This window comes from Tinamus guttatus, unplaced genomic scaffold (assembly GCF_059628265.1).
Source record: "Tinamus guttatus ecotype Peru unplaced genomic scaffold, ASM5962826v1 Tinamus_guttatus_pri_ptg000749l, whole genome shotgun sequence".
Classification (NCBI taxonomy): domain Eukaryota; kingdom Metazoa; phylum Chordata; class Aves; order Tinamiformes; family Tinamidae; genus Tinamus; species Tinamus guttatus.
In genome coordinates, this window is record NW_028289283.1 from 17,214 (window position 1) to 31,024 (window position 13,811).

The 13,811-nt window shown below is 48.2% G+C and overlaps 1 protein-coding gene across 4 annotated transcripts in view; it reads left to right on the plus strand.

The window, feature by feature from the left end:
- PRR5 (proline rich 5) overlaps positions 1-13,811 on the plus strand; it is a 62,295-nt gene that overhangs the window by 14,885 nt on the left and 33,599 nt on the right. The window contains exons 1-2 of one of the 4 annotated variants that reach the window (XM_088537374.1): positions 7,955-8,021; positions 8,273-8,386. In XM_088537374.1, the coding sequence (XP_088393500.1) occupies positions 8,283-8,386 (104 nt within the window). In that variant the 5' untranslated portion in view covers positions 7,955-8,021; positions 8,273-8,282. The other 3 variants (XM_088537373.1, XM_088537372.1, XM_088537375.1) reach the window with 3 other exon arrangements.

A 13,811-nucleotide genomic window follows, 5' to 3' on the forward strand; every position in this document is an offset into this window, starting at 1 on the left:
TGTTTGGAGACAACAGCCAGGATGAGCTGCTCCATGACTTTTCTAGGGAGGAAGGTGACGCTGACTGGCCTGTAGCTGCCTGGGTGCTCCTTTTAAAGAAAAAATCTTCATTTTTGAGTTGTTTTGAGCAATGCCCACTTCCTTCCAAATTTATATCAAGCCGCTTATCCTGTGCTATTTCATTACAGTGGTCACTGGGTTTTGCTACAGTGATTACTTTACCTCATCCCAGGCTGGTAAAGTGCAAATACTCGGGATGTTCCTTGCAGCTCCTGCGGAGCCTTTGCGCCGTATGCAGTACAAGCATAAGACTTGCAGCAGAAATAAAAAACGGATGGAAGTCTTATATATATATAAATTTTATTTTTGCTATAAGGAAATGGAGGAAGAAACAGTATGATTCATTCCTCTTTTTTGCCCAACTGCACAAAAAAAAAGTGATCAAAAAAGCTTTCACAGAGCTAAGAAAACACATACAAGTCACTTCACTGGGGTCTGAATAATCTTCCAGAAGTTAAGTAGTGAGAATTGCCCAAATAAGGTCATAAAAAGTCATAATCGGGCACAGAAATCATGATGCTGGTTTTAAAATTGATTTTTTAAAGATTTCTTTAGAAGTTGTGTTCTTTTTTTGCACCGAATTGAGACTGTTAGCTGTTTCAGCACTTTTGATCACTAGATTTTATTTCTTGATTAAAGTAGTAAGAAAAGCAAGTGGAGAACTGTGAGCAGAAGTTGAGGGCTGGGACATATTTTCATTAAGCCTCTTAACTAGGACTTAACAGAGTAGCTAATAGTTTTGGATGCCTTTGTTCTTTGGCTACCAAAGTTTAGGCCTTCTAATAGAGAAAGACAGTTGTATGTTACTGCAGAGTCACACTTAAAATAAAGCTCCTGTAATTTGTGTTTGTTTGTTTTTAACAGTGCTGCATGCTGAAAAACAGAGTTGCAAAGCATTTTGCCTTTTAAGAACTGCTTTGAAACAGATTTTCTGTTTGAACCAGATTTTCTCCTAAGAGCATGGGTTCGGAAGCAAAACACTGCAGTAAATGAACACTGAAAATTTGTGTTTTATTCCAGCGGAATAAGTCACATGTATTTACCTTTCAAATGACACACTAAATTCTCATGCAGAATAAACTAGAGAAACTCAGCTGGAGTCAATGAGCCAAAAAGCTAGATTTGAAAAGTCATTTATCTTGTGCCAGCCTGAGTCAAACATTCAGTTTTGGGCTCTCTCATGCCTCAGCATTCAAACCTGGAACCAAAACCTTAATGTGGAGCCAATCTCTGAAGCAGGTGACTAATAAGGTGAACGTCAAACCCAGTGCACACACACATACCTCCGCACAGCGCTCCTCTTCAGCCTGCGCAGAATTAGCAGTTTCTGCAGTCGAAACCGGAGACCTCATTTGGAATAAATAAGGGCCAAGCCAAAACATGACACACAACACAATTAAATCCAAATCTGACCTTTCCGAGGCTCAGAAAAGAAAAATACTGGCTCCTGTTTATCTTCTGTGCTGTGATTACGAGTACCCAAATACCATTTCCCCCCGGCGTGCACACGTGCCTGTCACTTAATGGCCTTGTCCCGTCAGGCGTCATCCGGCTGAAACCTGGTAGGTAGCTCAGGTGCTCTTAAAAGTGCACGAGCAGAGGTGCCAGGTTTTTAGCCTAAGGACGGGCAAAATGCAGATCTTCCAGAAGGCAGAAGCTTCTCTTGTTTTCTCCCTCTCCTCTTCTTGCTGGCCAGAATCGCTTATCGGGAAAGTGCCCATTTGGTGTAATCTGGTGCCGGCTTATTTCTCAAGATTGGAGTACCTTAAAAGAAAATGAGGCAGGGGTTTGAATGTGGAGCTCATCCACTGTGCGGGCTTCCCCAATGAGATGTTTTCAATTTTTTCTTTTTTTTTTTAAATGATTTCCCTCAAATGAAATATGTTATCCGGAATAGATACTGAAAGCCCTGGACTGCCTGATCTGGGCTATCTGTGGAAGGGAGCCGTGCATCCCAGTAATGTGGCCCAGGACTTCCAGTACTGGGATCCCAACTCTCACTTGTTTGCATTAAGTCCTTAAGGCTCCCTGGTTTGGAGTGGGGAGCTGAGCTCCTGTTAAACTGAGTCTCTGTGGCCTTCAAAAATGCTTGTGACCCTACAGCAGCAAGTCCAAAAGATCCTGGATGGCTCATGGCTCCCTATGCCACAAAGCCTAAAAAGCATTGAGAATCTTACTTTTTTTCCCCCTCTATAAAAAACCAGGAATTAAAATTTTCTACACACTTACAGACTTTGAACCATTTTGTAGAGAGAAATTAATAGAGTTGAAGAAGAGCTCTTGTGAAATGACTAAGGAAAGCCTGGTACACAAAAAAGCTTGAGCAACAAGACTCATCAGGAATAAAAATGATACTGCAAAGCTTCTGGAGACATGCAACATTTCTGCGTGAGCAGCTCTTGTTCTTTCACCTTACTTTACCTCCCCAAAATAGATGCTGCTTACAGAGACTGTTTTCAGGGTGTTGCTACCCTGTGCGAGGGAAAAATGGGATTTCTGGAAGGAAAGGTAATGGAATTTCCCTTCCTTCGAGACCCTGACTCGACTGTCGTGTCAGGGGCTGGCTGAAGGCTGAGCCTGGCTCATGGGCTAGGGAAGGAAAAAAAGGAGTTTTGTCCGACCTTGCCACCGAATCTAAAAAACTTTGAGCACTCTACATTTGAGATGAATAGTTTCCCTGAGCCCCCTGAGGAAACACTGACCTAGCAGATACTGGGAGGTCTCGTAGCACTGGACCTGCGGATATTGTGAAATCAAGATTTAAATGTGTGAGCGTAAAACCGCTTGTGAGAATAAGGTCTTTTGCAGCCTTGCTGTTTCCACTGCCCGTGTCTCATTCTGCAGGGGCCGTTTCAGCTTGTGTACATGACAAGATGATGACCAAGATCTTCATTTTGAAGTTCCTCACGAAACCTCCAGCATGCTGCTGAGTCCAACCACATAGCAATTGCAATTTTAGATTTTCTCTCTAAAATCACCATTAAAAAAAAAATCCATATGATACCAAAGGAGAATGATAAATCTTCCTAGAAAAAACTCCATTTGACTTGCAGGCTAGGCTTTTTGGTCTCTTCCGGGACTATAAGGTTTGCTCCAGAGAGCTACAGCAGCACAGTAACATCAGGGCCAAAGATCCCCGCAGCGCTGGCACTGGTGCGGATCCGTGCCAAAGTGGCCGCGCCGAGCTGTGCTCGGGAGGTGGCCCTCATCCCAAGTAAGGTTCCTGCTCGCAGCCGTGCCCGTGTTTTGCTGCCTTCCTGCAAAGCCAGGGTATCACTTGTTGTTCATTGCTGCAGCTTATTAGAAAGCCAGCGTGTTACCAAAGTGGGCTCGCTATCTTGGTGACCTTCCAAGGCAATCAGAGCCTTCTTGGAAGACCTTGAATCAGAAATGTTTGGATATAAGCGCAGTAGCAGCGCAGAGCACACAGCTCCGGGCCGCGCGGGTTTGCAGGTCTGGAAGGCGCTGTACCATATATAACTGCAGCAGACAGCACCGAGATGCTGTGGCTGCTGCAAGCAAGGTCACGATGTTCTGGGATCCAATTAAAATTATGCAAGATAGGCAGTTTAGAGAAGAGTTCACATAGGGTTCAGAAAGAGAAAAAAGTCATACACTTTATGAGCTCAGTTACTTTGTAAGATTAATTTTCCAATATCGCATGATCATTTAGTAAAAGCGCAAAGTATTTTAAGCAGTTGATTTGCGTATAGATCAGAACTGTCCAACTTTAGTTTCTAAATCATGGTTATAGGTTTGACTGGTTTCCGTTTAGCAGCAGTGTCGTGTGCTTACCCTGGAGCTTGTGGGGAACACCCTTCGGTGGGTTGAGTTTGGTGCCTGAGCTTAAACCGAAGCTTAAAAGCTTAAACTGAAGCTTAAACTCCCAGGACCCGCAGAGAGGTAACAGGTAACCCCTCTTGCAACAGAGGGTCACAGAGGTAACAATATGAGCTAGGGGGAATTGCGTTGTGATGGAAAACTTGCTATGCTGGATGGGGCCATAACAGGCGTGTTTTGGGTTACCTGTCCTAATTCCTGCCTCCTGACGGACAAGGCTGAAACGTTCAGCAATCTCCTGTGCTTTTACTACTGTGTGTATTCTTTTGTTTTGTAACCACAATACTTCTGCTGGGAAAGGGGAAGGGATTTCATGGGTGTTTTGAGCAAGGTTTCCTTACAGATATTGCTGGACTCGTGTCCTGTGTTATATTAGGTTAGCCACCGGGTGCTGGCTCTGGGCTCAGGCCGTTTTGCTAGCTGCAGTGCAGGATATAAAGGCACCTTGCCTAAGGAAGAGCCCACAGTCCGAACAGACGAGATGAAGAGGGTATTTCTTTAAAACCAGCTGGAGACTGGCTTGCAAACAAGCCAGTGTGTTAGTACCAGCGATTTCATCTCCTTTTTCTTTCCATCTCCTTTTCACTTCATAACTTTTCCTGAGAAAAGAGTCAGTTAACCAAGAAAGTTAAAAAGAAGAGGGAGCAGGGGCCAAGGAGAGGTGACTGAGAGGCACCCAAAGTCAGTGAAGAGATAAAATATGTTGTCCAGCAGAAGACTGTGAAGAGAAGAATGGTTGCTGCAAGTCTTTGCTTCTGCAGAGAAGATCTCCTAGGCAGAGCCATTTCTCATACTTAGCGCCCGCCTAAGGAGAATTTCCCAGAAGTTGTCCCCAATCCGCTAGAGGCTGTAATGACTTGGGGGGTCCTTATTCAGTGCAGGTGTGTCCTGAAGGCAGGCAGTGGGAATGCGGTAGCCGTGGCAGGATGGGCTGCGGATGCTACAGTGAGGGCAACCAGAGCAGCACTTTCTAGCAGCTGCTATCTGTCCCCGGGAACCCGAGAAGCATGAGAGCTCCCAAGAGATGCTTCAGGCATCCCCATAAGCAAATCAGCGCTTGGCTGCGGTGAGGGTGGAAATAAAGGACTAAAAAAGCCAGGGCTGTGCTGTGCCCAGCCGAGACCGATGGCGGGCAGAGGCTGATGTGGGACACGGTGGGGAAGGGCTCCAATAGCTGCCTCTCTGCTTTTGTACTTTCTTGATTTGCTTTATGCTTTGTTTTCCGATGATAAAGGCGCCTTCTGTGGATGCTGGAGTAAAAGACCCGATGAGTCACGAGGTTTGCGACTTCCCTTCCCCTCAGCTCGCTGTCTCTTTCCTCCACAAAGCCACATCTCCTCCTTTCGCTGCACTTTCCCCCTTCCCTGCTGGTGCAGCGGGACGTGTGGTGCCTTTAAGAAGAGTGGGGTTTCCTTTTTTTTTTGGAAGACTTAATTCCCGAGCTTTGGCATGTGCTGCAGCATGCCCTACCTTCTGTGGTGTGGCTTGTGGGAAGCTGAAGCGCATGTGCCTTGGGAGGGTTTTAACTCTTTTCTGCCACGGTCTTTGTTCCTCACCTGCGGAGCGCATGCTGCTCAGCATTGCCATGGGGATTTCTGTGCTGTGTCGCCAAAGAGGAGGGGATTTAAATAAATTAGTGGGAGGTGTTTTTTTTTTCAATTAAAATTTATCTTAATTAAATTATTTTTTAGATGGCAGAGCTCTGGCGAACAAAGCTGACACAGCAAATTCTCTTACTAATGATATCCTTGCACTTGCCCCATGATCACAACATTTTCTTTTTTTTTTTTTCTTTTTTTCTTTAAGCAAGTGCAACCAAGCTCGTGTTCTGGGAGGGACCTGCCCTGAATTTTTTAACATTTGCAGGGGGTAGCAGTGCATGCAGCATGTGCATGGAAGCGGTGTGTGTACTACGCGCGTTCCAGGAGGTAACAGCACCGTTACTGTAACATGGTGAGCTTCTTGAAAGCTCTCTTTATTTTGTGACACTTAGTGTGTATCCTACCATTGCCTTGCAGCAGCATCCTATAATTTCTGGGGCAGGCAGCACATACTCTCATAGCTGTGCACTACTTTAGGCATTGAGACAGCTCTAGATGGACGGGCTGCTGCAGCCACAGATTATCCCTCTACCCCTCGGGCACTTTGTGGAGGCTTAGGGACTTCCCGTGCAGGGTCACCTGCAGCATGTGGGCCCCATGGACGGAGGAAGAGTTTCTGCTAGAAAAGGGCCTGCTCTCATGAGGAGAAAGATTTCAGAGGAAGGCAGGGTGCTGGAGGCAATGCTGGATGCTCCTTCCATGCTCTTGAGGTGATTGCCGCTCTTCGAATGCATCACTGGGCCTTGGAGCTGTGGGTTTCTTCTGCCTAAAATGGTGATACGGGCACTGTGGGCGGGATTAACTGAATTAAGGCAAAGGGAATTTACAGTCTCCGCTCTGAAAATGTGCTAAGAGTGAGAAGCTTGGGCCTTTTATCTTCATGCCCAAGAGCTGCTTGGGCTGAGCTCCCAGATGACCAAGAAGTCAAGGATATCCACGGATGGGCAGCATGATGCCAATGTCAAGTATTGCTTTGTAATGATGTAATGGTAGGTACAGGTAACCTGTACTGAAGTGACGTATTTTGCCCTAATTTGCCCTGCTTTCTGCAGGTGCATCTTAGGTTGGCACAGCAGCTTCCCCGGCCATCCGGGGCAATGGGAAGCCCTCCGGTTGCTCGCAGTGCAGCCGTAGATTGTTGTGGTTGTTTTTCTTTGTCTGCTGTGTACGTAGTGAACCTGTGTTTGCTTGGCTGAAGGACGGAAACATCTGGGATGGACGAGGGGGGACGGTGCCTTGGCACCCAGGGGTGATCGGGAGCCTTGGATCCCTTCTGACGCGCACAGCTAACTGCCGCCTGCTGCAGGGCTCATCCCTGTTCTCCAGGATTTTGCTCTGGGAAGGACAAGCAGCAAAACCTCCTCCAAACAGCAGCACAAAACTACTGCTAGTACTAAAACTGGCCCAAGTGGTGATTTGATTTTTCCTCAGATAGGGGAGGGAATTTGTGAAATAAATGTTTAAGTGCGACAAGCTTAGCTGAGTTTTGGTGCAAAATACAAGTTCTCCGGTAATGTAAACACTGAGGTGTTTGGACACAAGCAAATCCAAACGTAGACTGGATCTAGGCAGCAGACTGTCACAGATAAAAAGAATGAATAAAAAGCAAGGGAGGAGGGAAAGCAGCTGGAAGTTCCCCTGTATTCCAGCCACCTTGCATGGAGCAGAACCGTGCTCTGCAAGGAGCCCCACTAGCTTTTACCAGGGCAAATGCGCCAGATGCCTTAAGAAAGAAGTGCCTCATACCTGGGCTCGCTCTAGCACAGATTTTTCATTTCTTTTGAGAAAACTAAGAACTATGTTTTTTACACGGCTTCCCCGCATATCCTTCAGCTCCAGTGCCGCATCTGGAGAGAGAGAGAGGAGGTTTCCTTTGGAGTTCAGGCACCTGGAGTTTTGCAGAAGCGAAGGGCACCCCAAGTCGTGCAGCGGCTGTCACAGTTCAGAAAGTGTAAAGCTTTTGCACGCCCCGCCAGGAATTCCTCAGAGCCACCAACCCAAGCCTCCACTCTTCATCACTCTTCATTTCACAGCTGCATTGCACTTTTTTTTTTTGGCTTTTTTTTAAATACTTCCAGTGCGGTGGTGAGTGCGAGCAGCCTCCGAGCGTGTGCTGTGCGCGTAGGGGAGCGCGCGAGCGCGGTGTCGTAACGAGCCAGCGCGCAGGCAGTTATGAAACTTTCCAATAAAGCCTCCGTGCGTCAGTATCGGTTGCTGGGGGTGGGGTTTTTTGGTTTTTTTTTTTTTTTTGCTTTTTGGGGTTTTCTTTGTTTTTTGTTCTTTTTACACGTGGTTTCACTTCCACGTGCGAGCGCAGTGGGGCACAGGGGCAGCTCCCGGCCGGTGGAGCCCGCGCCGGGCCGCACGAGCCCCTCACCGTGGCGCCGGGCACCGCGCAAGGGGCGGTTAAGAGAGGCCCCTCGCAGCGCTCGGGGCGCGCGCGGCTCTGGATTTTTTTTTCTAAAGGGCTGGAGAAATTATTAACCGCAGCTCATGACGTCAGAGCTGATCTGATTAAAGGTTTGTTTTCTTGCTGGCAGAGGTGTGCTCCGTGGAGAACTGGTTCTCTCTTCTCTTTTTTTCTTTTTTGTTTTGTTTTTTTTGTTGTTGTTTTTTGTTTTTTTAAGTCTCTGTTCTTTTTGACCAGCAGACGGAGAGGAGTGCTGGCGCTGCCGCTGCCGCTCCGGCAGCGTGTGTGTGTGTGTGGACAGGATGGTGTATCTGTAGCTGCCCCGCGCAAGCACGCGTTTGACCATGAGGACTCTTCGCAGGTTGAAGTTCATGAGTTCGCCCAGCCTCAGTGATCTGGGCAAGAGAGAGCAGGCAGCCTTGGATGAGCGGGGGAGCCAGCAGCGCCGGGCCTGCTCCAACGCCACCTGGAACAGGTAAGGGCTCGCGCCGCGCGCCTGCCCCCCGCAATGAGGACAGGGAGCCTCAAACCTTCCGTGCTGAGCTGTGGCCGTGTTGCTGTTTAGGTATAGTGCTCACCGGCGAGCCCGACGTGACAAAGCCTGTTCAGTTCGCCGACCTTAATGTAAATATCTCTGTGCGTGTGTGCACGCTTTAAACAAGGAAGAACAGTCTGTGCTGGTTTTCTTTATTCTGCTGAAAAATTTGAATTCTTTTAATGTCTGACCCTCTCCCCACCCCCGAAAAAAATCAGGAAAACATTTTCTGGTGAATGACTTATGATGGTTTCTGAGTTTTCACCCTAACAGCCTTTTCAGCGACACTCGTTTTTTAAAGGTACGCCTAAGTCTTCTGTGAGTCCCTAGGAATTGCATTCTTTTGCCCTTTTGCAAGTGAAATGTCATTTCCTGGGTCACCTAGCTTGGACCGTGTCACCCGTGGTGTTTTATAATTGTTTGGAGATGTGGTTGTGAGAGGGAAAATATCAGTGAATTATAGATGTGCTTAGTAAAAACAATTCAATTACGAGCAAAAGAAAAGTAGAAAATACTACATATTCTGTTGCTCTCACTTCAGTAGTTGCACTCTGAGGCCTTTATTATGAATTATTTGTTGGATGCCAGCAGCACACTGAGCACTTAAACTATTCTGGTTGCTAAAGAGTTGCTGTTCAGCGTATCTCGCTGCTTAAATAACCCAAGGATGCTCCGGAGGTGCTAATTAAAGGCTAGATCCTGCTCCCTGGCCTCAGGTCAATTAGTCCCTTGCTAGGCCAGCAGCCCCACTGGAGTCGGCAGGGGATGAGATCCCGCGTGGTGGGAGAGGTGGTGGCAGAACGTGACCCTCAGACCTTCTCTGTGCCCATGTGCAGGAGCTGGATGAGTGCTTCCAGCTCCCGTGGGATCGAGTGAGGGGTCTGAGGAAAGGCAGCCTCATTTGGAAGTGGAAAATGATCCCCTTTTCCTGGTATTTGCAAGGAAATTCAAATCCCCGATGCTGCCACAAGTCACGCGGGTTATGGAAGAGTTGCGCTGCGGGGAGCTGGCGAAAACCCTCTACTTCTTATGTAATAGCACAAGGCTCTCCCCAGAGGGGAAGAGGCTTCTTCCTCCCCACCTCAGAAGTCGAGTGCTGCACAACCCCTGTTGATCCGAGGGAGGGCGATTGGCCGGGCGGCTGTCGGCTGCTGCGCCACGAGGACGCTGCGGCGTCGCTGCCTGGGCCCCACGCGCTCCCTGCGCCCCATCCCGTCGCCCCACACCGCTGCAGCCCGGCGACACGGCGCCGCCTCACCACAGCTCGCGGAATTTGCGTCAGATTAAAATAGCTGGGATTTTTTTCACTAACGTTGTCTTGGATTCCTGCTTTTTTATTTTTCCACTCCAGCTTCAGGCGAAAAACAAGGGCTGAATGCTGACTGAAGCAACCAAGTGGGCTGAGAAGAGCAGGGTTTTTAATCTTTAGTCCGCCAGCCATTGGGGCCCCTCTCGAGGCAAATGAAATCCTTCAGGAGCTTTTCCCTGCCCCAGCCAGGCTTGAGAAAGCCGATAATGAAGGACGCTGAGGTCCCTTCTGGTGCAAGAAAAGGGAGAAGACTTGTGGGAGTGGGAGATAGCAAGGAAGAGGCGAAGAATATAGATATGAGATACCTGTTCCATTAGTGAGATCAGCAGCAAATCCAAGGAGGCACATGGAGTCAGAAAGAATTTCACGGATCGGGCTAATTTTTACAGGGTTGTAGTATGCACAATAGCTTGCTATAAATTAATTTTTACAGTCATGGGAACCATATCTCATCTGCTAATTAAAAATGAATGTTTGCTCAGATCACAGGGAGGCTTTCTGAATGGAGAAAACATTTCAGACTGGCATATTTATCTGATACTTCTACTAGGAAATGCTGCTGTTTGCAGTATTTCGTGTTTACTTGGCAAGCCCTCTTTCTGCCTGGGCACCATCTTCTGCTTCTTGGCCTCCCAAGTGCCACCCTCTTGGGAGGAAGGACAGTGAAATGAAGGGACTTGGCTGATGGCAGCGGCCACCAGCACGGGCTGGCCTGGACTGCAGTAACAGGAGGCAGGGAGAGGAGAGAGAGTCGTTCCTTAGCCCTCCAGACCTACCTGTGCTTGGGTATAGCTATAATTGGAAGCCAAAATCTCACTGCACGGAGGCATTAGCTCCTTGGAACACCTCAGGGAAGTCCCTTCACCTGTCTCAACCCTTTCATATGCAACAGCAGTGTTTATGTTTGGCGAGGCTTGTGAATTAATGTCTCCAGAACGCTTTGAAGGCTTTGGGTTTGGCAGGCCCGGGGTGTTTTCACTTGTACGATGCTGTGCCTACTTGTGGCCCATCCCTCCTTGCAGATTGTTTGACCTTGAGCAGGAATTTGGAAGACGAAAGGCAATTGGAAGCTGAGATCTTGTTTTGAAAAGGATGGGGCCTCATGGAAAACCTGGGGGATACCGCCGGGACTTAACTTGTGGGCAGTCCAGAAAATGGGGTTTTCAAACTGGATTGAGCTAATTTAGAAACACAGACTTTTATTCTGGAACAAGACTGTCTTTGAGGAGGCTTAGATGGGTTAATTATTGATATATTGATATATTTATTAGCTGTTCTGATAAACGTCCAAGTAAGATGAGCCCTAAGCCACTTAGTCCCTTCTGAAACTGTTGCCCTTCAACTCTACCGTGCTGGTGATGTGTGGTTATTCACACAGGCTTGGTTTTGCTCACTGACTCTTTGCTTGCAACTCTTTAACCAAGAGGATTTGCAAACAGTAAACAAAAATGTTGTGGTGTTTTCACCCGCGCTGTTTGCATGCAAAGGTAGTGACTGCTTTAGAGAACAAAAAGTTTTGTGTGTTGTGCATAAGCAAAAACTTGGGTCACACCACCTGCCTGGCCAGTAAATAGCAAACTGAGAGGACCATGAGCATGGTCAAAACAAGCAGCTGGTCCAGATTTTGGACGGAGATTTGCAACCCCAGTTTTGCAGTTGTTCCTCAGCTCTAGGGACAAACTGTTTCTGAGCTAACAGAAAAGAGTGCTTTAATCACAACAGCTGTCCTGCGCAGTTCCTTAGAGCTGCCAGTGGAAGGACCACTTAAATGCCCAAGGGAGACACCCTCCCGCTTGCACCAGGCGGTGGCACCTGGGCAGTCAGCCCGGGACTCCAGTGACATCTGTGTTGTGGCCACAGCAGGTGAGTCAGGCAGCGGCTGGCACTGCGGAAGCGTCATCCCCGCCCTCCTGTCTTGGCACTCGGGCAGTTCTGCTGCCTGCGAGCGTCGGCAGAATCAGTCGCATCCTGGCGCTCACGTTCAGGTTGAGCGATACCACCCCAGCACTTCCCTTCGCATTTCTGTGGAGTTCATAGCAGTATGAGAGCAAGAGGGCACCCATTATTAACCTGCGTGTTGTAAAAGAGTTGCAGAAGAGAGTTTATAAAGCACTTCCAATTTAGGCTGAACTATTAAAATACAAGTTTAATGACATACGTTATGACCTAACCCTCAGTGGAGACTGGTCGCAGGCACAGGTTAAAGGACATCCACCCGCCTCGGGTGTCTTGCAGGACCTTGGGGTGGAAGCAGCAGCTAAGGCTTCCTCGTGGGCACAAGGCACTTCTGCAGCTTCTCCGAAGCCCCCAGGCAGGTGAGAGGGTGGCCACCGGGATGCTTTAAGTAGGTGCAGCTCTGCTGAAGGCCAGCACTTAGACGCTTGCAGTCTGTCCCCCCAGCTCTTGGTGAGAATGCTTGCTCTCTACTACTTCTCCAAGGAGCAATAAGGGACCTGTTAGGCTGGGCAGGAGAACCTCCCCCTCGATTAGGAGAGTGCAAGAGAGGGACTTGCAAGGAGAGATTTACTCATTCCTGCCTCCAGCAGGGTGGCAGGCAGCATCGCAAAGCTCATTTCCAAAGCAGAGGAGCGTGTGAAGGCTGCTTGTTTTCTCCGCTACATTGATCATCCTCCACATACTGCTCGTAATACTAAACGCACCTGAGTTGTTTCGTTGGATACCGAGGCTTTTAGATGCCAATTCTTAAATAATTGTCAATTTGAGTCAAAGCAAGCTGCCTTGTATTGTTAGTCTGTGCACATGAGTGTTTTTGGGGAAGAGGGACCTCTGTGTGCTGCCAGGCAGTGCCAGGGAACGTGCCCACGCTCACAGCATGCCTTTAACCTACCTTGCATGTACAGGGCTTCAGGCTGGCAGTGGCAAGTCTTGTTCTGACCCTGTAGTGATGCCTGGGACTGGCAGAGCGCTGCCGGATGCGGTCGAGCCCTGCGGAGCTCCCCTGCCTGTGGGACCCCGGCTTTCTGTGCTAGGTTTCTGCTGAAGCAAACTCGCCTTCGGCTCTTCTTCACAAGACAGGCCAAACCCAAATCCTGGCCTCCTTCAAGACAGGCAAATCTGGCCCAGGTTTCTCTTTCCAGGGCTCAAAAGCTGCTTGTTGCTGCATCTTATTAGGCTCCAGCACAGCATGATTGGGGAGGCCATTGCAGAGCTCAGAAGAACAGGATTGTGGAGTCGCTGGAAAAACCTTGGGAGGAGATGCACAGCACAGTTTGGATTATCTGAAGATATTTCACAAAATACTGTAGTGTCATCTTTATATTGTAAGTGAGGTAACAGAGGCAGGCAGAAAATAATCACTTCCAGTGATATGAATGGTCACTTTAGTTAAGAAAACGCACTGTATTAGAAGTTGGTAGTGCTTGTATGAGCAGTGGGGCTGATATAGCCTGCTTTCTTGTAGCAGTGCCTAGGAGCTAGACATCTGTGTGGCTAAGAAAGGTTGAGCTCACCCCGCTGCAGGTGAATCACTGAGGGGACTTCTCCCACTCCAGCTGAGACACAAAAGAACTTGATGTTTTGGGGACTTCGGTTCTGAAGTCAAATGTGGTAGAAACTGAGCTGAGGAACAGGGATTAACTGACAGATGGAAGGGCTACATGAGTCTTATTTCTGGAGGAATCAAAGCTGAAATCTGGTGTGAAGCTATAAAAGACAGCACTAGGTTGGGGAAGAGAAAGGAGACTTCTATTTCCTCCTACTATTTTAGATCCCTAATTCTGGAAAAGTATTTCAGAGCTTGATCTTGAAGCACATGCTCATTTCATCAACCCTTGGAGGTGCAGTCTTGTTAAACCCATGGGACTGTCCTGAACAGCACAGGACACCTGGCAGGTTTTTGCTGTTTGGCATCCTAGGATTCACAGGGCTGGGAGCCAGATGCCACAGCGAGAGTGTTGGATAAGTGACTTCACGCTGTTGCAGTGGGGAATTTTGTCCTCATCCTGCCTTGAGTTGCTACTGAGTGCAGCAGAAAATCACCGCCTCCAAGCAGAGTCTGCTTAGAGAACGGTTACAAATGGCTTTGAAAATGAAAAA